This window comes from Grampus griseus (assembly GCF_964374135.1).
Source record: "Grampus griseus genome assembly, chromosome: 4".
NCBI classification, from domain to species: Eukaryota; Metazoa; Chordata; class Mammalia; order Artiodactyla; family Delphinidae; genus Grampus; species Grampus griseus.
In genome coordinates, this window is record NC_138997.1 from 30,942,174 (window position 1) to 30,966,910 (window position 24,737).

A 24,737-nucleotide genomic window follows, 5' to 3' on the forward strand; every position below is an offset into this window, starting at 1 on the left:
AAGTTAGTTAAACTTCCTATACCTCTGATTCTACATCTATAAAATATGGATAATATAATGCAATCTACTTCATGAGGTTATTTTAAGGATTAAATGAGTTCATATGTGGAAAATACTTAGAATAGTGTTTCCTCTGCATCCCAAGTTAGACTCTATTATATACTGCTACCCTGTTTTATCATCATCAAAACATTAGCATTAACAGTTACTTTTCTGTTTCCCTAAATTAGAATCTAAGCTCCACGAGAGCATGGCCTTTGTCCATCTACTTTACTGTTATATCTACAGGTTCTAGAAAAGTTCCCAACTCTGTTCTAAGTCCTTAATACATATTTTGGGGCTGTTACTACTATTAATAAACTTCATATCCAGATATAAGTGAATAATTTTGCAGCAGTATAATTAACGTGAAAAAAACAAGATGTAAGACCAAGCAATAATACAAGTTCCTTCTGTCCATAACTTCTCTGATCATCTGCTTAGCAAACATCCTTCACATTTTCATTTAAAGTTACTATGAAGCCTTTCCTGAGCCATTTGAATTGAGACTTGGGTGGCCCTCTCATGCTCCCACAGTACTTTGTATATGGGTCCATTTAAAGCAATTATCCTTTGGTCTAAGGGTTTGTTTGTGGTTTTACCACTACCTATTAAATGCTTAACGGATTGTAATTTTCATTTTTGTATGTCCAGAGGCAGAGAGGAAGAATCATCACCTTTTTATTTACAGCCACCGCCTTGCACAGTACAGAAAATAAGACCAGAAGAAAATTTACAATTTATATTGTTTATTCATGTTTATGCATGATGTATGAAACATTCTTAAGAAGAAACTGATAGGATCAAAAATAGAATGACCTGGTATGTGGTAACTAGTTAATTCCTTTATTGATAAAATAAGTAGTGACAATAAAAGATATCAGATGGGGCTTCCCTGGTGGCGCAGTGGTTGAGAGTCCGCCTGCCGATGCAGGAGGACAAGGGTTCGTGCCCCGGTCCGAGAAGATCCCACATGCCACGGAGTGGCTGGGCTCGTGAGCCATGGCCGCTGGGCCTGCACGTCAGGAGCCTGTGCTCCACAATGGGAGCGGCCACAACAGTGAGAGGCCCGCATACCACACACACACAAAAAAAGATATCAGATGATCTGAAAATGCCAATTTTCCCCCAAGTTCCAATGGAATATATCTGTGGAAAAAAACTTTAGGAAGCCACATTTTAGTTTACTCAAAAAAAAAAATCAGATAAAACTATTAAAATCTCCTCCAAATCTGCTCATAGCACCACCCTGTTCTTCCTTCTCTCCAAAGCATTGTAATAATTTTTATTTTAGCATTTTCTGACTTGTCTGGCTACTGCAGACTCTCAAAAGTGCCATCTAAACGAGTACACCCTATGTTTGTTTCTCCTTCGTTTTCGGAACTGCTAAGTAGTAATTACTTTTAAAATTAAGTGTCAAACTGTATCTGAATTTAGTTATATTTAGAAAATGAAATATTCAAAATCACAGCTGCACAGTCATTTAAAAACATTTAGTAAACAAAAACATGCCATATTCTAACAGTACAAAAACTCCTTAAAGAATTTTCCAAACTTAACAAAAGTTTCAACAAATTGGTCATACAAATATTTACACTAACTTTCTCTTGCACATCACTGGGAGCATGAAAAGATATTAGAGATAATTTCTGTTTTTGTTTTTTTTTTTTTTGCAGTACGCGGGCCTCTCACTGTTGTGGCCTCTCCTGTTGTGGCGCACAGGCTCCAGACACGCAGGCTCAGCGGCCATGGCTCACGGGCCCAGCCGCTCCGTGGCATGTGGGATCTTCCCGGACCGGGGCACGAACCCGGGCACGAACCCATGTCCCCTGCATCGGCAGGCGGACTCTCAACCACTGCGCCACCAGGGAAGCCCTAGAGATAATTTCTGAAGTCTAATAAGAGTTCATAGCCTCAACTGAGGAAACAAGATAACTAAATGAAGCTGTCAAATAACACCACTGAGCAGTACATATATGTCTAAGCACCAAAGGTAATTGCAACAACTACAATACGTTCCACTAATGGATAAGGACAACGGTAGATGCAACCAGTGCCAGGAGGAAGGTTCCAACCAGAGAGACAAGCTAGACTGTGAGGTCATGGAAAGGATTTGGAGAAAGAGGCACAAATGTAACTGGCAGATACTGAATAGATTAGTATGGGGGAAGGGAACATGACACTGGCTTTTTAAAGGTTTCATATTTCTATATGTTAAGGAAATATCCATCTATTTCCTCTTGGTTAAGAGTTCCATGAAACAAACGTTGAGTTTCATGAAATGTCTTTCAGGCATCAAGGCATTTTAGAATGGGAGACTTGCTACAACTATTTTAAATGAGAATTAATCATAGCTAGACTAGAATTAAAAAATAAAAATAAAAGGTGAACCTGGATTGGGGCAAAAGGCAAAGCTATGTCAGAAATGTAAGACTAAGTTGCAGTGCTTTAAGAAATAGGCAAGTATTTCTGGCAGCTGCTTTTGCTAGCATGAAAAGTACTCCTGTAGTAAAGATTATTAATAGCAATATACTTTGGGAGAAACTGTCATTTAAACTGTACAAACAACACACTAAAACTCAGAAATGTAAAAGTATAAACTAAGATGACAAAAACTGAGATAACCATAAGACACAGTAAAAATGTGTTAAATCAATGATAAATTATAAAACCATACACATGGACCATCTGTTTAGACAAAAACAGAGATAATAGTTTTAAAACTATGGGAAAAGTAGAAGAAAATTATAGTCGAAAATAATATTGGTGACAGGTTTATGGCAAACATTATTTTCCAGAAAGCATTATTTTTAAAAATCACCATGAACAACAAATAATTTCTTGATCTATTTATATATTTTCCTAATGATGTTGTAAGTATAAACACATATCATTATTTTCTCAAAATGAAAAAAAAATTCCTTCAATAGAAAACCTAGAATAAACATAGAAATATAATGATATAGTATCAACTAAGTAAAATCCATAAAACTTTGCCATGGTAGGAATAAATTTGCTTAAGATATGATTTCTTTCTCTTGTTAAACAACATTAGAAGTCCCTAGTGCTGTTTTTTATTTGGTACAATCTTTCTGGAAAACAATTTAGCAGTATTTATTAAGAATCTAAAAGAATTCACACTCCTTGACCCAGTAATTCCACTTCTGGAAAAATGTATATAGAGATGTTAAAGATTTATGTATAAAAAAGTTCAAAGCAGGTCACTGACCAAATCAACAGCAGTTAGAAAATGATGACACATTCATTTGGCAGATTATACACTTTTGAATAACTATAGCCATGAGGAAGTACTAGCAATATATGAAAAATGGATTAAAGTATCGATTTTGTTTAAAGAGTTATTTACTTAAAATTTTTACTGTGGTTATTTCTGAGCAGTGGAATTACTGATAATTTAGGAAAATGTAAAGAAACATTTATTCTGCATTTTACATACTGAGCATGTCTAATTTTTATAAACAGAAGTAAAAGATATTAACTACTGGAAGAAAATAAAAATTCTCTATATCATAATTCAACTCAGGGAATTTAGGGGATTATCAAATTATTAAATTCAGGAAGGTAATAACTCACAAATTTGCTTTACCAACAGAACTTATGATGGATTATAAAATCTTCCTACAAGTGACAATTTTATTGTAGAATAAATAATTAGAGAGGTTGTTTTTTGAAACAAAGACAATACAACTGTTTGATAAAACTGGCAGACCTTTGCTGAAAAGTCTATTAAAGGAGCTTAATAGACTATAATTATATATACCTTGAACTAACTGAAGATTATACACACAAAAACAGCAGAATAGCTTATGCCTGAATGAGATTAAAATTTTGAATATAGGTTTTTTTTAATTAGTATCATCAATAGTTCAACAATAAAGAAAAAACTTGAATCCAAGACAGTATTGAAGCTAAGAGAGGTATAATGCTGTTTTTAATTTTTGTCATCATAGTCAAAAGTACTAAATGAACAAACTGATGAGAGTGGTACTGCACTGCAGTTTGAGGATGGTTAATCTGTCAGACACCCTGTTCTGAGTTGTTTCCTACCAAACACAGACCCTGAGGTATGACAACGATTCTCTCCTTAACAAAACTCTAGTCAGGCTCCTGAGCTCTTTTTCAACTAGGACCTGTCCTTCGGCATGTTCTCAGGAACCAAATTTTAGCAAGAATCCTGCTAAATCAGTCTAACCAGAATTCCCCACCCTTGATGTCAATCACCTGTGGTACCTGGTCACCCTCTCCATATCTGTTGGGTTCGCCATCCTCCACCATCCCCCAGGGGATTTCTGACCACTTTGGTTAAGTTCATTTAACCAGAGCACCCCCCACCCTTTACCCCTGATGCTTCCTCTTAGAAATTAGCTACCCACTGAATTCCATGCTGCTCCTTGGTTATAAATTCTCACTTTTCTTTGTTCTATTAACAGTTGAGCCCAATCTATCTCCCCTACTGCAAACTCCCCTTGTAGTAGTCCCTATACATATCATGACAGTCCCCCTGAATAAAATCTGTCTTACGATTTTAACAAGGTTCATGAATGATTTTTTCTTTAACAGGTATCATCCCTCAGCTTACAGAAAGACTACAAACATGCATACTGTTTGAATATTTCTAGTTTTTTATCACTATAATCATTGCATCATCTGTGGGATAACTTTACAAATGAAACATCTTGAAAGAGATTACACAAAAAATCCTAAATTTATAAATGTAACATGCTACCAAGTTATTTGTAGTTCAATTATTTGAATCTTTGAATTTTCTCAAAGAAACAATGTCAACAATGATAGGCTCCCAGGTTTACCCACCAAAATATGAATATAATAGTAGTTGAAAAAAGTTAAGTTCATAAGAAAAGGTCACAAAACACAGTAGAAAGAGAATGGCTACTACCTGCAGCATTAGAGTCCTGAAGTTAAATACCAGCTTTACTATTTACCAAGAAAACTGGGGAGAGGTAACTTGTTTGAGCCTCAGCTTTCTAGTCTACTGAATGGAGATAATACCTAACTTACCGTACTTAACAAACGTTTAAATCATTTAAGAATTATTTAAAATATAAAAAATAGCTGGACAATGCCTAGAATATATAGTAGGTCCTTTTAAAATAAGAGCAATTATTAATAGCATTATTATGCTACTACTGTACATCGAGAAGGAAAATTAAAAAGCTGTATGTTGGGCTTCCCCAGCGGTGCAGTGGTTGAGAGTCCGCCCGCCGATGCAGGGGACACGGGTTCATGCCCCGGTCCAGGAGGATCCCACATGCTGCGGAGCAGCTGGGCCTGTGAGCCACAGCCACTGAACCTGCATGTCCGGAGCCTGTGCTCCGCAACGGGAGAGGCCCGCATACCGCAAAAAAACAAAAAAAAAAACAAATAAAAACAGAAAAAGAGCAGTATGTTAAAATTCTAGTGATTATACACATAAAATTTTTTCTCTATATAGCTACGAAAGAATTAGAAGAGAGAATGAGGGTTTTTAAAGAAAATGAAACGTCATGGCTCTAACAATCTCTTTCTAAAAATTTACTGTTAGCTGAAACTTATATTCAAGCACAAGAAGATTTACTATAGTATTACTGTAATCATAAAAATCTGTATTTCACTGTCTCGTAAATAAAGTTTTACTAAAACACAATCATGCTCATTCAACTACTCCTTTAAGTATTGCCTACATCTGCTTTCATGCTACAATGGCAGAGCTGAATAGTTCTAACAGTGACTATCTGGTCCACGAAGTATAAAATAGCTGCTGGCCCTTTGCAGAAAAAGTTTGTGGACCCCTGACTTAAGCTAACCCTCAAAGATAAAAATACACAGGAGTGATATTAACTCAAATATTTTCTCAAATGACTCAAATATTCTATTTCAATTTTATTTCCTTTTTCACTTTAAAGAAAGATTATTTTAAATATGGTACTTTAAACAGAACTGGATATGGAATATAACCAGTACAAAATTGTTTTCAACTATCAGAAATCTAGTCATACATTTCATTGTTGCCTGAGCTCTTGGGTTTCAGGTGAACAAGTCCTTGTACCACGTTGCTCCCACCTCGCCTCCCTGCTGCTCCCACCAGCAGCTCTACCCCATTTTCTTAGCTCTGTTGCTGATGCTTATGCTACACAATCGGTTCAAACCCAAGAATATAAAGGCACTCTAAAAACATTTTCCTTCTATAAACCAACACAGTCAACCAGATATCTTTAAAAGCCCTATATACATAACCAATTGCATGTCTTTTGGAAATTTCTACCAAAATAGTAACATTGAAGAATAACTTCATGAGAATATTGTCAATGCTTGAAAGTCTCCAAACAAAAACGAGTTAATAAATGAAATATAAACATTTTAATGACTTTTCTTTCAATATACTATTATTAATTGTAAGATATTATTTCTCTTATCACTAGAAAGAAAAAAATGCTGCCAGCTAAGCTATGAAATTCCATCCAGACGTATACTAATTTTACATATGTTTAAAATGTAGAAAAATAATGTATCTTAGGATTTAGGAAATACAGTATTACCATAACTAGGTATTCCAATTTCAAAGAAAAACAATTTTCCAGTGATTTTATAGACTAAGTAAGTTTTTCCTGTAAATATTCTCTTCCTTTAAAGGACGATCAGTTCTTTTAGAATAAAAAGTTATATACTCAAGTAATATTCTCAAATATTCCTGATGCTAAGAATTACCTGTAGGACTTATATGAACTATGAGGACCTAAATACTAAAAACACTTTGATTGACGGTAACTGGTTAATAGCTAGATTGCTATTTCTTTACTGTCGTTAGTATTAAGTCCAAAGTATCTCTGATGAGGAGCTAGAATAATTTACATAATAATAAATTAGACTATCATTACTAATAGTACTTAATAATGAGGTAAATAAATTTCCTGAAAACATTTCGAGAGCTATAAATTGAAGCTGTAGTTATAACTATTTTAAAGAATTTTTCACAATTTTCAAAATTATTTTACTGTGCAAACATTAAATGGATCAACACCTATGATGGATGGAGGCGCAATAACATGTTTTTCAACTTTTAATAGGCCAAGACTACATACAGTCTTGTAAGAGTTCACTATACATTAGCTCACTACTTGGAAGGATAAAAATGGCCTACAAAATAGAGAAGTCTGTACACTTGTTGTCAGTGTATAACAATCTGATTGAAAGAGGCTAAACATACCTAATGGAAAAGATATACTGGATGTTAGATACACAATGTGATTAATTACATATCACACCAAAAGTCTTTTTAAAATCTTTGATAAGAAATATATTAAAGGGCTTCCCTGGTGGCGCAGTGGTTGAGAGTCCACCTGCCGATGCAGGGGACATGGGTTCGTGCCCCGGTCCGGGAATATCCCACATGCCGCGGAGCGGCTGGGCCCGTAAGCCACGGCCGCTGAGCCTGCGCGTCCGGAGCCTGTGCTCCGCAATGGGAGAGGCCCGTGTACGGGAAAAAAAAAAAAAAAAAAAAAAAAATATATATATATATATATAAAAGTATCTATCATTAACATTACCAAGGGAAAGTTAGTAAGTTAAAACAACAAAGAACATGTGAATCAATTTAAAGCTACCTAAATTAACCAGTTGCAAAAAGGAGGGGAGAAGTTATAATTACACGATCCCTCTAATATTTCTAGTAGTCAGAGTCAATGAGTTATACAATAGTAAATTATTGGCAGGCAGTCTAAAACTGAATGTGTTAATTTTGTTATCTATCTTCCCCCAAACTAGAACTATGTTATAGTTTGAATTTTATTTTTTGAATTTAGTCCTCTTCTATAATTACAAATGCCAGGCTATAATTTATCATAACAGTAACCTAGAAAAGTCAAACTGAATAGTGACCCTAGGAAACCTGCAAGGAAAGCCCTTAAGTTCTCTATTAATTTTTCTTAGAGAACCTGCTCCTGAGCCTTTTAAGTTTCATGCACTTGTAAAGAAGATACAGATAGAAAACATACAGTGTGACATAATGAATAATCTGCTATAAACTGTACTTAAGTTTATTAGAAATATTCAACAAGAACAAAATTATCTTTTTAAGATCTTAACCCCTTAATTTGAAAAACTCACACTTCTTCTCCTTAATTTGAAAGTTTACTTGTATTGGTATTTTTTTACAGAAGTATTAAAATAATAAATTAGTTTATTAATGACCTTAAAGCTACTAGAGGCCTCTGTGTAAATGTTTAAATCAGAGCAGTGACCTCATTCAGAAGTTATAAAAGTGACAGAAGACAAAACAAAAGACACACTTTCTGAAAATATAGTTAAGAAGAAAGTAAGTGGGTGACAGAGATATTTATATTCTATTTTCAATGTTTAAACTGTATTACATTTAAAACTTACTCAAAATGTTTTTCAACATGGCTACCATTTATTGGAGTAGAAGTAGAAACAATTCAAAAAGAACTAAGGTAATTAGAAAACATATTTTTACAAAGGCTATTTAAGTCCAAGCAAATAGAAGATTCTGTTCACTAAAGAGGAAAAATATTTTTCAGGTGTTGTTAAGTTAACCTACTTGTTTAATAGAATGTTTCCCTTTTAGTAAAAAAAAAAAAAAAAAAGCGGGGTGTGGGGGGAGCTGGTAAAAGGAACTAAAACACTAATAGCACTGATATGTAAAAACACTCAATGAATCTCCAACAGGTATTTTTTGGTTTAATGTGTTCGGGATACTAAACATACTTTAGATCTAAAAATATATCACTCTAGTTAATAATTCAAAATGGTAATACCAAGTAACACAGAAAATACAACAAAACTGTTAATACTAACAGGGTCAAAATCTGGCGAGGAGGAGAATGTAATCCCAAAAAACATCCAATAGATCATAACCTGATTATAGATTAGCACAAGTTCTACAAAATATTAGTTCAGAATTGTCTATATATAAACTGTATCGTAACTGCCACACAATAGCATGCTATTTTTATTTCATATAACAGCAAAAAGTAACGTCTCTATTATGTTAGGTCTGAATTTAAGAAATAGTGATTTAAAAACAATCTAGCTTAAATTGGCAGATAAACTCTTTAAGAGAGCTAAATGCTTTAATTATCATGTATATGGACCATACCACCAGCTTTTTACTTTTCCCACAAAATAAAAACGACAAATTTGGGGTGTTAGTATTTGCCGACATATTTCAAAACATACTTTTTAAATTTACCAAGTTTAAGTAAGTTTAAAGAATTCTAATACCATAAAAATAAATGAGAGACACAAACCGGTGAATTAGGTAACCTTGCCCTCGAGGCTCTCTATCACACTATTAAAACTATCACTTACAGAAGTTTTCACTGGCTACATAATGCACTGATAGTTTTAGTTATAAATACCAATTGAAATTTGAACCATTTCTTCACCAAAAGAGGCAGAAGTAGTTCATTTAAATAAATATTCCTATTTTTCAAATGTGTGAGACTTACCCGTCTTCGACAAAAGGGGAGGCCTTGGGCAATGATGCTAATGCTAAATATCTTCATCATGGTTTGATGTGGTAGAGGCTCTTTTGCACTTTTAAGATCAACAGGAACCAAGCCATGGTTTAGAGTAGCTTTTCCCGGTTTTGACATTTTAAAACTCCTCTTGGCTGATGAATACTCTCTACATGTAATACAGGCACATTACTAAAAACTCTAACCACCGAATTAAAATATAACTTTCTAATTTAAAAAAAAGGCTGAGAACCCAAGGCCTGCTGCTTTTGTCTTTCAACCTTCTCCTACCAAATGTCCTGACCTGTCTGAGGCTTGGTGAAGTGCAAGCTATCCTAGAATAGCCAGGAGTTATAAACTACTGAAGTGAAAGCTCCTGCTCCTGCCAGTCAAACAGCTGGTGCACCTCCCATACAAAGTCAGTAATGCGAAGACAACCGAAGCAGGGCTGTGCTACAGGGTCCCTTTGGAAACTTCTCCAGTGACTAACCTAGGTATTCCCTAGAAAGTGAAAGTAAACTTGTCTTTACAAAAATCCAAAAGATAAACATTGTATTTTCTCGTAAATATTTATTAAGTCTTCCTTACCCAAATATCAGCATTAATATTTTAGGAGTGTTTCGAATCGTGCTTCAAATTTAAGGACAGCATTTATGCATGCTCAAAAAAGACAAACATATATTTGTTCTATCTTAGATATATTCAGAATAAGCACTATATCTTCAAGTGTTTGTCTTAAGCATGCTCTCTTTTCCTCTTCCATATGTACCAGTCTTTATCTCAAACTAAGACATTAAATCAACTGAGGCTCTCAATAGCTATTAATATGCACTGCAGGTTAATTTTACCAGAAGACATTTTAGTTGTTTGCAAATTTCAGTTCAATCTCTATAATTCTGAAACACTTAGGGATTCCACTTGAAAGTATAACAGTAATGTGACTGATTAAATATATTTAGAAACCCAAGTATTTATAAATGTAACCTGTGTTGGGAAGTAATTAAAGTAAAATGAATAATAACTAACCAGTTCATCATAAATCCTTAGGGCTTCATTTATTTAACATACCCTAGTCAGATACATCTTCCTAAAACATGGAGACGGAATGTGGTGTACAATACACTCCTCAAGAACTTCCAATGGTTCCCCAAAGCCTAAGATAAAGTTTGGAGATGAAGACTCTTCTCAAAGTGGCCCCAAACTCACTTTTTCGGAATGATCTCAAATATTTCCCTAAATTAACTACTTATGCCATGCTAATTAATCTTTATGCTACATTTCATTTCCAAGCCCAGGAACTAGAACATGATGATGATTTAAAAAAAGCCTAGTGTGAGAATTGATAGTAGTTTTAATAGATAGATAATAGAAGTGAACTATCCATTCACAATGCTCAGCTAATGTTTGTTCTCTCCTTCCATTGTTTTTTCTTCCAACAGCCAGTCATCTCACTTATCTCTCCTTCCACCTGCTTTTATGGATTTTTATAAGTGGGAATTTAGAATGTGATATGGAGAGAGTTAAAAAGGAGAATGTCAGAAATGGGTGGTCTCTTCTTTGACTTTGGTGAGATCTGTCTTACTAAATACACGAAGTGGGTTGCTGGGAAGTCAATCCACACACAAGAAATACCCCCTAGTCCTACCATGATGCTACTTTCTTAAAGTACACCTTTCTCTGATATCACAATTTAAAATGTAGTTGAAAATGCAAAATCATTAAGCAGAGAAGAAATTTTTAGTGACACGAAAGTAAAAAACTGAATTCCTCCAAAGTAGATATGTAAACGATCAATAAGTACATGTAAAGATGCTCAATTTCACTAATAGTTAGGGAAATGCAAATCAAAACCAGAACCACACTGTACACCCATTATTACGGCTATTATTTAAACACAGACACACACAAATATGTGTTGGCAACGATGTGGAGAAACTGGAACCCTTGTGTACTGTTGGTAAGAACGTAAAATGGACAGAGCTACTGTGGAAAATATGAAGAGTCCTCAAAATATTACTATGTGATCCAGCAATTCCACTTTTGGATATACACCCCCAAAGAATTGAAAGCAGGGCTCACACAGATATTTGTACAACCATGTTCATAGCAGCATTATTCACAACAGCCTAGAGGTGGAGACAACCTAAGTAACCAATAATGGATGAATGGGTAAAAAAATGTGGTACATACACATACAACGGAATATTATTCAGCCTAAAAAGGAAGAAGATTCTGACACAACATGGATGAACCTTGAAGATATAATGCTAAGTGAAATAAGTCAGTCAAAAAAGGATATATATTGTATGATTCCACTTATCTGAGGTCCCTAGAGTAGTTAAATTTATAGCTAGAAAGTAGAATGGTGGTTGCCAGGGGCTCAGGGGAGAAATGAATGAGGTGTTAGTGTTTAATGGGTACCGAATTTTTGCTGGAAAAGATAAAAACTTCTGGACATGGACAGTGGTAACGGCTGCACAACACTGTGAATGTACTTAATGCTACTGAATTGTACACTTAAACATGGTTAAAATGGTAAATTTTATGTTATGGGTATTTAATCACAATACAAAAATTGTTTTAGTAAAAAAGTAAATGACTAAGAATACAACCATAACCACTGAAAAAACCCAACAGAGATCTAGGGATAGGAGAGAGGGTACTGGAAATCTGTTAAGTTGATATGGTACAACAAGGTGAGACTGATACCTGAGATAAGGATGTCTACGGCCCCACTAGACTACTTACTACCTTGCAGAATGAATGTCTCTAGCCTCATTCTAATCTCAGCATCTCCTCTGGTGCTCACTTTATTCCTTAACACAAGTCTAATTTTTTTTTTTTTTGTATAACATAACCTTCAGTCATATTGTGTCTGTTTCTCCTTATTAGAAAAATCCCTTTGTTGAGGCAGCTCCCGTGGAATGCCCCCTCTCCAAGTTACTATCAGGGTCACTTTGTTAGTATTACATATAGTTTCAGGTAGACATTCTTTATTCTCCAAAAAATTCTGTCTCAGTGATATCTCTGAAGCAGATAGTTAATTAACCCCCAAAATTCATTTCTTGATACCACATAGAAGATGTAAACGATGTGTTATTTCAATCCAGAAAAATTAGAAGAGTACTTCATTCCACAAATTTAACATATTCTGCAGAGAAAAATGAATCAAACAGATCAACTCCAATTTTGACTTTCACTTAATAAAGATCACCATACTGAAAATTAGTTTTCACTTTTATATTGAAATTTATAATCACATGTATTTACATGTAGGTAGTTTGAAGATAAGGATGATATGAACCTCTCTAATCTTCTTGGAGTCTGATCCTAAAGCAAGGGAGGGGGAGGAGATTGGAATTGAAAAGAATTTGGATTAGGAAAATTAAAATACACATAAAGTACTTATGAAAGGGCAGAAATTACCATGAAGTAAAACTAGTTTTTCATTTTTAAGAAATTATTTATGGTAAAAATAGGAGTGAAAATTAAAGCAGTCTTGTATTGTATATTAAATGTTGTGTTTTACACTAGATACCAAGTTTTGGTAAACACAAAGTGGTGGCATTCTAATTCAACTCATTTTTTAAATTGGTAAGTAGCTGCCCTCAACTGGATAGTACAGAGCACTGCAACTCAAGCAAACGCTAAATCAAATTATGTGTCTTTAACAATATACTTTTGTGAAAGAGACATTATTAGTGATTGAGCGAAGTGAGTACTAATTTCCAAACTACCGAGTTCCATCTTTTTTCTGAGGATTCAAGTTAATAGTACTTCTAAAGCAATGCTCTAAATCAGCATGGAAACATTCAAACTACAAAATCTTCAAATACAGAAGAAAACCTTAGTCAGTGAGGGAAGCTGAAGACAATGCGTAGGAGAACCTCAATTGCTAATATTTTAAAATGCAGCTAGTTCCACACGTTCAAGAAAAAATAAAGTCTTGGTTTCAATGATCCTTTTAAAAGCATTTAAGATAGTCTTAATTATTAACCGCCCCCCCCACCCAAACTGAGACTTTTCAAAATAGACAAGCTCTTTTTAAGATGATATCAATAAATATTATGGGAGTATAATACAGTAGGTAGGAATATATATGCTGGAGTCAAACGGCCATAGTTCAAAGCCTGGTTCTACCACTTATTAGTGGTATGTCCTTAAATCAATGCCTCTGTGCCTCAATTTCATCTATATAGAACCTACCTCATAGGACAGTTATGAGGATTACAACGGTTAATATAAGTGAAACACAAAGAACAATGCTTCACATTTAGTAAGTGCTCAATACTGTTAGCTGCCATTACTACTACTACTAGGATAAAAAAAATCACGTAGAGCTTTGCAGATTACATTTCAATCTTAAAAATCACTAAGAAAGCAAGCAAAGATGCAAAATCCACCTATAATAACTTTGAAGTACAATATTTTAAAACACAATCATCTACAAGTTTTAGAAAGACTTCCTAAATTCTGTCACGATTTTTATCTAAAAGTTAAGCTGTAGCATCTTAGTAGTTGTGCCTTGGCATTTTAAGACTTCAGGTATCACTATCCATCCAAGAAGAACTCAACAATGGGGAACTTGTGATAAAGAGAAGATCTCTATACAAGATATTTTGCCTGTTTATCACTGTCTGATTTTTCTCTCTTCTAAAAGTTTGTAGGGCTTCCCTGGTGGCGCAGTGGTTGAGAGTCTGCCTGCCGATGCAGGCGACACGGGTTCGTGCCCCGGTCCGGGAAGATCCCACATGCCGCGGAGCGGCTGGGCCCGTGAGCCATGGCCGCTGAGTCTGCGTGTCCGGAGCCTGTACTCCGCAATGGGAGAGGCCACAACAGTGAGAGGCCCGCGAACCGCCAAATAAATAAATAAATAAAAGTTTGTATTAGTCAAAGATGATTATATATAAATGTTACATGTAACAAAATATCACCAATACAGTATTTCTAAAATGTATTACAGTTCCATACACTCCAATTCTCTTACAACAATGACAAAAAGATTTATAGTAGTTTATTCTGGATTTCTACCATTTCTTACATTCATTATTATACAGAAGGCCAGGATTTAACTGCTCCAGATCAAAGGCCACATCATATAAGCAGCATAAAGATTTTCTGTTTTTCATAAACTATTTTTGAATCAGCTAAAACAAATCGCTTGGAAGATACAAGTTTACCTACAAGTATTTATGATTTTAACCAAAAGTTTTCAGTCTCACATCAAAAAATTTTGACAGGGAGACTATCAGCATACACCATTTAAATTCAGTATTATTTATTACTTCTGTGAATTTAAGCAACAAGTGACTTACTCTTCTGTAGAAACAAAAGAATTCCAGATTCTAAAAATTAACACCACTCCTAAAGTGAAATAAATCAGAATCAATATCCTTTTGAGATGAAAATATGGTATTATAAAGAGCATACTCATTTATTCTGGGATATAGAGTGAAACAGATTATTCTCTGTATCTAAGTCATTGTTTTTAGTCTTTCCTAACACCTTAGATACCAGAGCGTTAAAAGTTATCTCCCTAGTCTAAGCAATTCATGTACAAAGATAGAACAATTTAAAAACAGAGAAAAATGATGATGAATCAAGAAATTAAGTTCTTTGCTTAATGATGAACAGTCAAGCTTGTATTAGAAACAACTGCAAAAAACCAAAAAACAATTGCAAAAAAAAAATCCAAATAACATATTGTACTTTAATTGTAGAAACTAAAAACACAATTAAATTTACTATGAAGGAAAAATTTAAATATATGGCATTCCTCTTTAAGTTTTATTATTCATAAAAGGCATAAGTCAAACGAACAGAAATGTTTTATAAAAATTAAAATCACATTCAAAACATTTCCTTAAAAAATTCTGAAACATTTAAATGCTCAAAGTGTTCCTAAGAAAGATTACAACATCTAATTATAATGCATTTAAGATATTATATTCATGTAAACATTTAATGAGTCATAACTTATTACTGTACTTCCTTGCTAATTTTCTTTATCCAGGGACTTAGTGTAGCCCCTGAGTACATGTAGCCCCTAAGGACGTAAGAGAAATTAGCTTGGATTCTAAAGCAGCACATACAGTTTATATAAGTGTTATAAAAATGTGACCTGGTAATTAGACATTTGCAAAATAAAAGCATTACATATATACACATATGTGTAGCATTTTCAAAATAAGAATGTTACAATATCAGGTTTTATATAGTATTGGAACTGCTTTGATTTGTATAATCAAGGTCTGATTGCTGGACATTTAGGTTATTTCCAAATTCTGCTGGAAAATTCCAGTTAATTTTTTTAAATTGGCTGAAAATAAAGTTACAAGGTAAAGACTATAAAAAAAACCCAAAAAAGTCCTGAAAAATTAAATATGACGACACCATTGCATAGTGCACTAGAAATTCCATGACTCAAAAAACACCAACTATTTACTGACTTATTTACAACTAAATTCATTTACAATCAAATTACTCTTAATTATTGCCTCAATCAACTTTCATCCAAATTACCTGAAATTAATACTCCAGGTAAACTTACCAGTATACAAAAAATATAGGGTGAACTTTAAGTTCTACTTTCAGCTCTACCACTAACCAGTGACCTTAGGTAAGTCTCTTAAGCTGTCTCAGATTTCAGATTTCTAGAATGAGGAATGAGGAGGTTGGACAAAATGATTAAGAATGAAGTCCCTTACAGCTTTAAGAATATATATACTGCAGTTCTAATAGCAACGAGTATAGCACCTTCTTGTAATGTGTTGGACTGTCAATTTGGTGAGCCTTCCTTTATTGTAGTTTAGTAAGTAGTTACAGTTTTACAAAATATATCCAAATAAAATTCACTGCTTCAATTCATTTCTGTGTATAGCTTCTAAAAACAGGCATCTATCCTTGTGTTGTGAATATATATTAATGTTGCATAACAATAAGAAAACATTTTCAATGGAAAAAAGTTACAGGCATAAATGATTTTTTAAAACATGATTTTAAAAGATGAAATTCAAGATAAGGATCTTAGAATTTTTCTGATTCCATATTATTCCATAATATTTTTAACGTATTTTTCCTTTCCTATTTACCATGGTGGCATGAACAGTGACATTCAGAGTATATCTTGATTTTTTTTAATGAGTAAACTTTGGATTTTATTCCCATATTTTGTCTGAAAACTTTAGTTGTTAATATCAAAATGATACTTTTCCTCACTCTTTCATTAAACATTTAAAGAAATATTTGTGATAAAACAAAAATCCAATTATTGGATTGAATTTTTTAAGTATTTCAGAAATGCCCAGTATGAAGTCCTCAACGACCATAACATAACTTGCCTCAAGATTAAGTTTAACTCTTACAGTCTGTGCTGGGTTACCCCAGCTGTTAAATCGGTCTTATACAGCTGCTCTCCAAGAATTTAGCAGATGATTATTATAGTTACACCTTTAAGTCAACAATGACAAAAATGACATAGTAATTACAGGTATTTCAATCATGCAAAAGCCTCATGTGATGACAGAGTGATTTAAAAGCAACTTAATTTTCTACAATTCTCAAAATAAAATTTAAGTGCAACAAAGAGGACAAAAACTTCTCTAATATCAGTTTTTTAAGGTTTATGATTTGTTACTTTTATGAACAAGTTTAAGCATAAAAGTTTCATTAACCTTTCAGTTAAACTAAACACAATTTATCAATCATTTATCTCTCTTGTAAAAATTCTGAAAAGTGTTATAGGCCAGGGAGTAATAAGTAGGGACATAATACTATTAATTCCTTTAAAGCACAGTAAGTAATGTAGGTGGTTTCTTTCTGCACTTAAAAAAAATTAAACTAAGCTATAACGCAGGAAGTTCACCAAACTGATGGCTTAACACACTGTAGGAATGTATCCTATGAAAAATAAATGGACATGTAAGATATTTGACAGTGTTAACAATTTAAGAAAGTAAAACAGTAAGGAGGCGCGGAGATAATTATATCCCCTACGCTGTTGAGTTTTTGATGCAATTATAAGTAAAAATCAATTATGAGTGAGGTGAACATAGTTCCACGACTTCAATTGTATAATTTTCAATAACATGCTATTAAAGCACATGAGTCTTAACAATATTCACTGAATAATTTCTTCATTATAAATATTCATTTGTCAATATTCACTTCAGCATCAAATTTAAGTATAGAGTTACTTTAAGCATAGAAAATACTTTAATATAGAATTAAGCTATAGAAAATATATATTTAGGGTCTCATTCTTGGATGGGCTGACAGTTGACACCACTGGACTTTTTACATTGTCAAAATTATATATTCAGGGACTTCCCTGGTGCTCCAGTGGTTAAGAATCCACCTTCCAATGCAGGGGACGTGGGTTCGATCCCTGGTTGGGGAACTAAGATCCCACATGTTGCAGGGCAACTAAGCCTGCGCGCTCTAGAGCTCATGTGCCACAACTAGTGAGCCTGCGTGCCGCAACTACTGAGCCTGAACACCATGACTGGAGAGCCCATGCACCACAACTAGAGAGCCCATGCACCGCAACTAAAGAGACTGTGCACCACAAATAGAGAGGCTGCATGCCACAACTACTGAGCCCATGTGCTCTGGAGCCCACACACAACTAGAGAGAAGCCCATGCGCTGCAATGAAGAGCCTGCATGCCACAACAAAAGATCCCACGTGCTTCAGCTAACACCCAATGCAGACAACTAATTAAAAAATTACATATTCAACAAAATACATCGTCTGATAAACATCGACTGAAGTTTAAATTAAACTGACAGTCCAAGTTTTCATTCTTTCCAATAAATAAAACACTGTTTATCAAGAAACATTAGAAACAAAGAAAAAACAAAACTCAATCCCTATAATTCTTGATTATGCCTGAAACAGAAAGATCTTGGGATAGAAGGAGGAAGTCTATGGATAGTAGGAGACTATCAGAGATCAATAGGAGATATAAAGGAAGTTTGCAGCTACAGGGCTTAGAAAAAATACATATTATTTCAGATTGGTACAATGATATGAGGGAAGGATAAAAGACTGACAGAGTTCCTAGTAGATCATGCTTTCTTTCACTTAAATATCATGACAAGACTGTGAGGTATCATTAGTCTACATTTTAAGGAATTACATAAGATACATATATTATATATGAAATCTGTTTTAATGAGCCTGATTTTTATGAAGTACAAATGAAAAACAAAAACTTCTAAAAGCAAAGATATTATGACCTTCTATAGTACACTGTGTGTCTCAAAGATGGTCACAGCAATATCCCACATCTTCGCATGCTCTTCTTACAATGTACTGCAACACTCCTTCCACTGAGAGGTGAGTCTGTTTCAACCAAGACAGAATGCGATTTCCTAGGCTAAGTCATACAAAAGAGATTCCATTTCCATCTTGCTTGTTGGAATACTCACATGGTAGCTCTGTTGTAAGTAGTCTGATTGCCCTGAGGTCACCATGCCATGAAGAAGCCCAAACTAACCCGGGTAAAAAGACCATATCTGGGTAAGTCCTGAGACTATATGAAGAGGAGATTTTTGGCTAGATCCCAGCTAGCTGTTCTAGCCCCCTGGTATTCCACCTCCAGCCACCATCTGACTGCAACCCCAAATCAACAATGCTCAAGTGAGCCCTTCCTAAATTCATAACCTACAAGAACAATGAGAAATAATAAAATAATTGTTGCTTGTTATAATCATAAATCTTTGGGGTGACAGTTAGGTGGCAATAGATAACTGAAACATCTTCCAAAATAAGAAGCTCCAAGAACACTGGTTTACTGTTGTAATATGAACAGTCATCCTAGTAGAGTTTTAACTTCAAAATTTAACAAGAATGGGAAAGATAACAGGTGAGCTAGAATGAAAATGTAAACGAGTAGGTATTTGGAGGTTGGTAAAAGCTTTGGTGACAAATTCCCACCTTGATAATACCCATTAGAAATGTGGTGTTTAGCAAATCTCTATTTTAATAATAAACTTGACGAACGGTTACGTATTACTTCGACTTGGATCTTCATCCAAACTAGTTTGACATGTGACAAATAAAGAAAAAATCAACTTACTTTTGCATTTCCTACAGTCATGCTTTTGTCGTCATTCTAAGCAAACTCAAATGACTAGAGGAGCACTCAGGTAAAATAAAGGAGAAAAACAGGTCAGGTTTAAGGCCTGGAAAGGCCATTTAAAAGGTGCCGTTGATTGTTGTCATGTAAGCACGGGAACCCAGTAAGGACAGACAGTCCACATTTGCAAAAGAAGGTGAAGAATCAATATTTTTATGTGAACTCTCCAGATTTTTAAGTGTTCGCAACATATTTAAATTCGTTAAAAAAAACAAAACACTATATAAGACACTAGTTTGCAATCTCTGCTCTGTTCTTCTCTGGAGTAAAGAAGCATAAAAATATAATAAAGATTAAATATAAGATTACTGATATCTAAATGACATAGAATAATGATTCTAAATGTTTTAATCTTCTTTTCTATACCTGTTGACAGAGTGAAATAAGAAACAAATCAGAAAACTGAAAATTTAAGTGATAAACATTACAGATGCACCTCAGCATATGTAATGTTTTCACTCATTAGACCGTAAGACAGATGGCAGTATATCGGTAAAGTACAAACAATTCATTCTTAACAATTAAATTTATAATGTTGACGTATAAAACCAACACCTATAGCTAAGCAAATGAATGACTCTTGGCACTTAGCTCCCAAATTCACCAGTATTTTCTTCGTACTTCCATTTCTCATTTGCATCTGATTTCAATAACCAGAAATTGTCATTTAAGACCAACCAGAAACACAGAAAAAAAGCATTTTTCACTTTGAAAGTAAAGTATCTTCTAAAAGCAATTGCTACTCTAAAGCACAGAAGCTACCTTTTAATACTACCATCAGCAAAGACCACTGAACAGAAGAACATGGTACATTTCAACAAAATAAATCCTTTTCTGGACGCTCCCCCCCAATCTTATACATTATTTTTAGCCCTGGTGATCTATGAAAATAATCATCATTCTTCTATTTACATTTCATATAATTAGAGGTTAAGGTTTATATGCAAGGTGCTACACTGACAATAATTCTTAGTATTAGGAGCAATTGAGTTAATATTGAACATCAGATACATCCAGTAGCTTATACCAACATTTTACAAAATGTGTTCCCTAAAATATATCCTAAGTAGAGATCATTTTAACTTGACTGAAACTATTCTTCCATTTGTAAAGATGGCTTTTATTTGTTTACAATACTCTCTTAATTATGAAAATGTAGGTATTTCCTATAGTATCAAGCTGTAATTCTAGAATTTCTACAGAAGTACCAAAGAGAATTTTCCCTTGCATATATCCCAGCTCCCCAGCTATTCAGTTCAAGAACTAACATTATAGAATAGAACTAGTCCTCATGTGAGGAATCAAAGCCCCAAGACTATCAAATGTACTTTTAGGTTTTCTTTCAAATTCCTTCTAGGTTCAACATTAACAATCAATTAGGAAAACAAACACCCATCAGAGAGCTAAAGTGCTTCACAGTTAGTACTAAATACAAAATACTAAATTTACAGTACCAAACAGCTGAACACTACTCTAAAAGTCAAAATAATTCAGGCAAAAATTAGTGGAATAGTTTCAACCCACCTAAGAGAGTTGATCTTTGAAACCAAAAACATTTTGCATAGCACTATCTAGCCTGGACTAGTTCGTTAAGCTAGCTTTAGCATAGTCTTTTAACACTACAATAAATCTTACAAAATATAATACTTAACACTTGTTAAGGACTTAACTATCTGCCAGTTACTTTCTAAGTACTTTACAAACATTATCTCATTGAATCCTCTCAATAATACTGTGTTGTTATGATACTACTATCATCCTTAAAATAACTATATAACAGCAGTTAACAGTTTGCCCAAGGTCAAAGTGCCATGAAGTGACAGACTGTGAAAACACAGTCTGACTTCAGAGATCACGATCTCTACTTACCAGTATTTATAAGCATTGATGCATTTGTTATAGATGTTATGCTTATTGAGGGCACCGTTTACTGAATCACTCATGAAGTCCCATGTGAGAAATTCCTTTTATATAATGTTAGGAAAAGGGGTGCGTGTGTGTGTGTGTGTGTGTGTGACTGACATGTTTTCTCGTGAGAGGACTCAGCACTTTCTCCTCTTAATTTTATCACAAGGAAGCAGAGAGACTAACAGTCCAATGTTCTGCAAACTTTAGTCTACATTAGAATCACGTGGGAGCCTGTTAAAAATACATATCCCACCCTTAGAGATTTGGTTAATTAGTTCTGCAGTGTAAGCCTGCAACTTGCACTTTTAGTAAGCATTCCAGATATTTCTGATGGGTCACACTTTAAAGAATACTGGTCCTTATGAGTGGCCAACCTGTAACCTATGAACAGCTTACTCCAACTCATCATAATTCATTCCTTACTTCTTCTCATGGCCTTGTCTTCATAGTCTACTCCACTATTTTCCCTGGCTCTAATTTTCATGTACACTTGATTATTTTATTATATGTGTTTCTCCTATATATAGGTCACCTCAAATTCCTTGTGAAAGTTAGGATACATATTTCTTTCAAACGAGGCTAATTCATTTGGCAGTTCAATACCTAAAACCAGTATATTAAATTCATAAAGCAAAAAGTCCGTAGGTCCCTGCTAAAACACTTAATGGGCTCTGCATATGGTGCTCTCCCACTCCAACCAACTCAATGCCCTTAATGGATCTGCACTAGATGCAAACTATTTTAATTCTGCAATGAGTGATGAACAGCACTCTTCTTCCACATATAACGTCTAGTAGAAACGGGTGGTCTATAGTCAAACCAGCCCACAGAAATGTATTTAAAAAATATGGATGCCAACATACAAAAAATTGAGAAATTATCATTGAAAAATCTGGAATTCCAGTGACTTTTGAAAAATTGGAAAATATGGTAATATCAGTATCCCAATTTTCAGTCATCCCCTTTATCTAGAGATGCTTTGGCTCCCCAGGTCTTATATTTAGTCTATTTCATTCGTTTAAATTACCTTTCTGGCCCCTATGCCTTGGGTTTGTGTCTCCTATAAATTGTGATAGGGGAAATGAGATTAAGAAGATTTTCTGGAAGAAAATCATTTCAGCATAGTCCAGGAATCACTGCTGGAAACTAGTTACAAGACAGGTGAATGGTATTCTAGAAACATTTCTAGTACTCATACTAACCAGATTTTCCCAAACCTTTGTGAAATACCCCATACCCTCAAGCCTGCACTTGCCCCTCCCCCATTAACCTTTGGAAACATGACACCCTTATGGTGGTTGTATGCATTTACAGTAGTACTGTGCCCCACGCCTTCCTCTCCCCACTCCCATAAAAGCTAGGATCAGGGCTTCCCTGGTGGCGCAGTGGTTGAGAGTCCGCCTGCCGATGCAGGGGACACGGGTTCGTGCCCCGGGCTGGGAAGATCCCACGTGCAGCTGAGCGGCTGGGCCCGTGAGCCATGGCCGCTGAGCCTGCACGTCCAGAGCCTGTGCTCCGCAACGGGAGAAGCCACAACAGTGAGAGGCCCGCGTACCGCAAAAAAAAAAAATCCAGAAACATGTTACAGAGGCAGGATTTTAATGTCTTCAATCCATCAAGAGCATCTAATACCTCTCCTTCTCTAGCAAGGAGAAGTTCAGGTGTTTTTCACCATATCCAGATACTGATCTGGTTTTTTTTCCCCACGTTTTACACTACTGACCATTTAACATTCACCAAATAAATTATTCTATTAGTAGCAAATTTCATTATCTGAGCAAAAAGATCAGAATTCTAGCTCAGTGTTTAATCACTTAGGCTAATGTTAGCTGTAAAAATATAGCAATAAATGCGGTTTTCAGAAAATGGTAATGATTCCAAAAAAAGCAAACATATACAAAATATAACTTTATCAGTTAGAGAATACTGTTTATCATAGCAGTGACTAAGTTGAAAAGAAGTTCATCAATATTCAAAAGGACTAACTCCTCAGTGTAATTTAGAATTAAAGATCGAAGTTTTGTCACTTCATTATATTGATAGTAACTAATCTGAGGAAATAATTTAAGACATTAAAATTAACAAATACAAGGAAGAGAAACTCAAAAGATAAGGTTCTTTGAAGTCTTCAACTATTATTGCACGTTCTCTCTGTCACATGATCAGGCCCTCCTCTAGGTATAAACAATGTGTTTCTGCTGAGTTCATTCTAATCTTCCTTCACAAAGAGGGAAGTATAAATAGTAGCTGAAGAGAAAACGCCCTTATTTTCCCTCCAAAACATAATATAGAAATTAATAACGAGCAGTTTTCTTTAAAGTACGTCTGAGGGGGAAATAAAAATTTAACCAAGGCTATACTTAAGATGTTGAATTTCTTTTTCAGAAGCTATCAAAGATAAATAGTAATCCAGAGATCAAACGTGGCTCAAAGTCAGTGTTTTTGGATCCTGCACAAATGTGCCCTGCGGTTCGTAAGAGCCTGAGCAATCTTACTGGCTCAGTCATGACTCTTCCTTCACTCATTCACACCACCTGTTTGGGAATTGTAGATTATATTTCTCATTTCTTCACCCCAAGCAACTAAAAGAAATTGAGGAAGAAGAATCATCTGCTCAAATATTCTTTAGTTCGTATGATCTGGCTCTATGCTGCAATATTACATTCTATGTTAACAAAAGAGGAAATCAAAACAAGAAAGATAGCATCTTGGACTGGACGGATCATTCTTTTCTCACATCCATGATGAGGATGCCCAGAGCAACTAACGACAAGACTTTTGTTTTTAATGCACTTATGTGCATATACTCGAGAAATTTTCAAAAAGCATACACATATTCCCAAAGCACAGTAAGTCTGGGCACATATGTACTGTCACCCCAAGGCTCGCTTTTTGTTCACTTTTTGTTGGCATTGTTGTTTTAAAATAGCAAAATGAATATATGCTAGCTGCTGGTTAAAAAAAAAAGACACCACTAGGTATCTCACATATTATATGACAGGGCACATAACTACTCCAAATATTAACTTCTAATTCTGAGCAAGGAATAGTGTACTAGAACACAAAGTATAAGAGAAAAAAGCACTTACTAACTATATTTAAACATGTTAAAAGCAACAATAAGGTACCATACGGCCCTCTAGTGTTCAATGAAG

The 24,737-nt window shown here is 34.6% G+C and overlaps 1 protein-coding gene across 4 annotated transcripts in view; it reads right to left on the reverse strand.

Moving 5' to 3' along the window:
• FBXW7 (F-box and WD repeat domain containing 7) overlaps positions 1–24,737 on the reverse strand; it is a 206,311-nt gene that overhangs the window by 52,713 nt on the left and 128,861 nt on the right. The window contains exon 1 of one of the 4 annotated variants that reach the window (XM_082653930.1): positions 9,525–9,841. The exons of the other annotated variants lie outside the window; for them this stretch is intronic. Within the exon in view, the coding sequence (XP_082510056.1) occupies positions 9,525–9,671 (147 nt within the window). The 5' untranslated portion in view covers positions 9,672–9,841. Of the gene's footprint in view, positions 1–9,524; positions 9,842–24,737 lie in introns of those variants that run through there. 4 annotated transcript variants of the gene reach the window in all.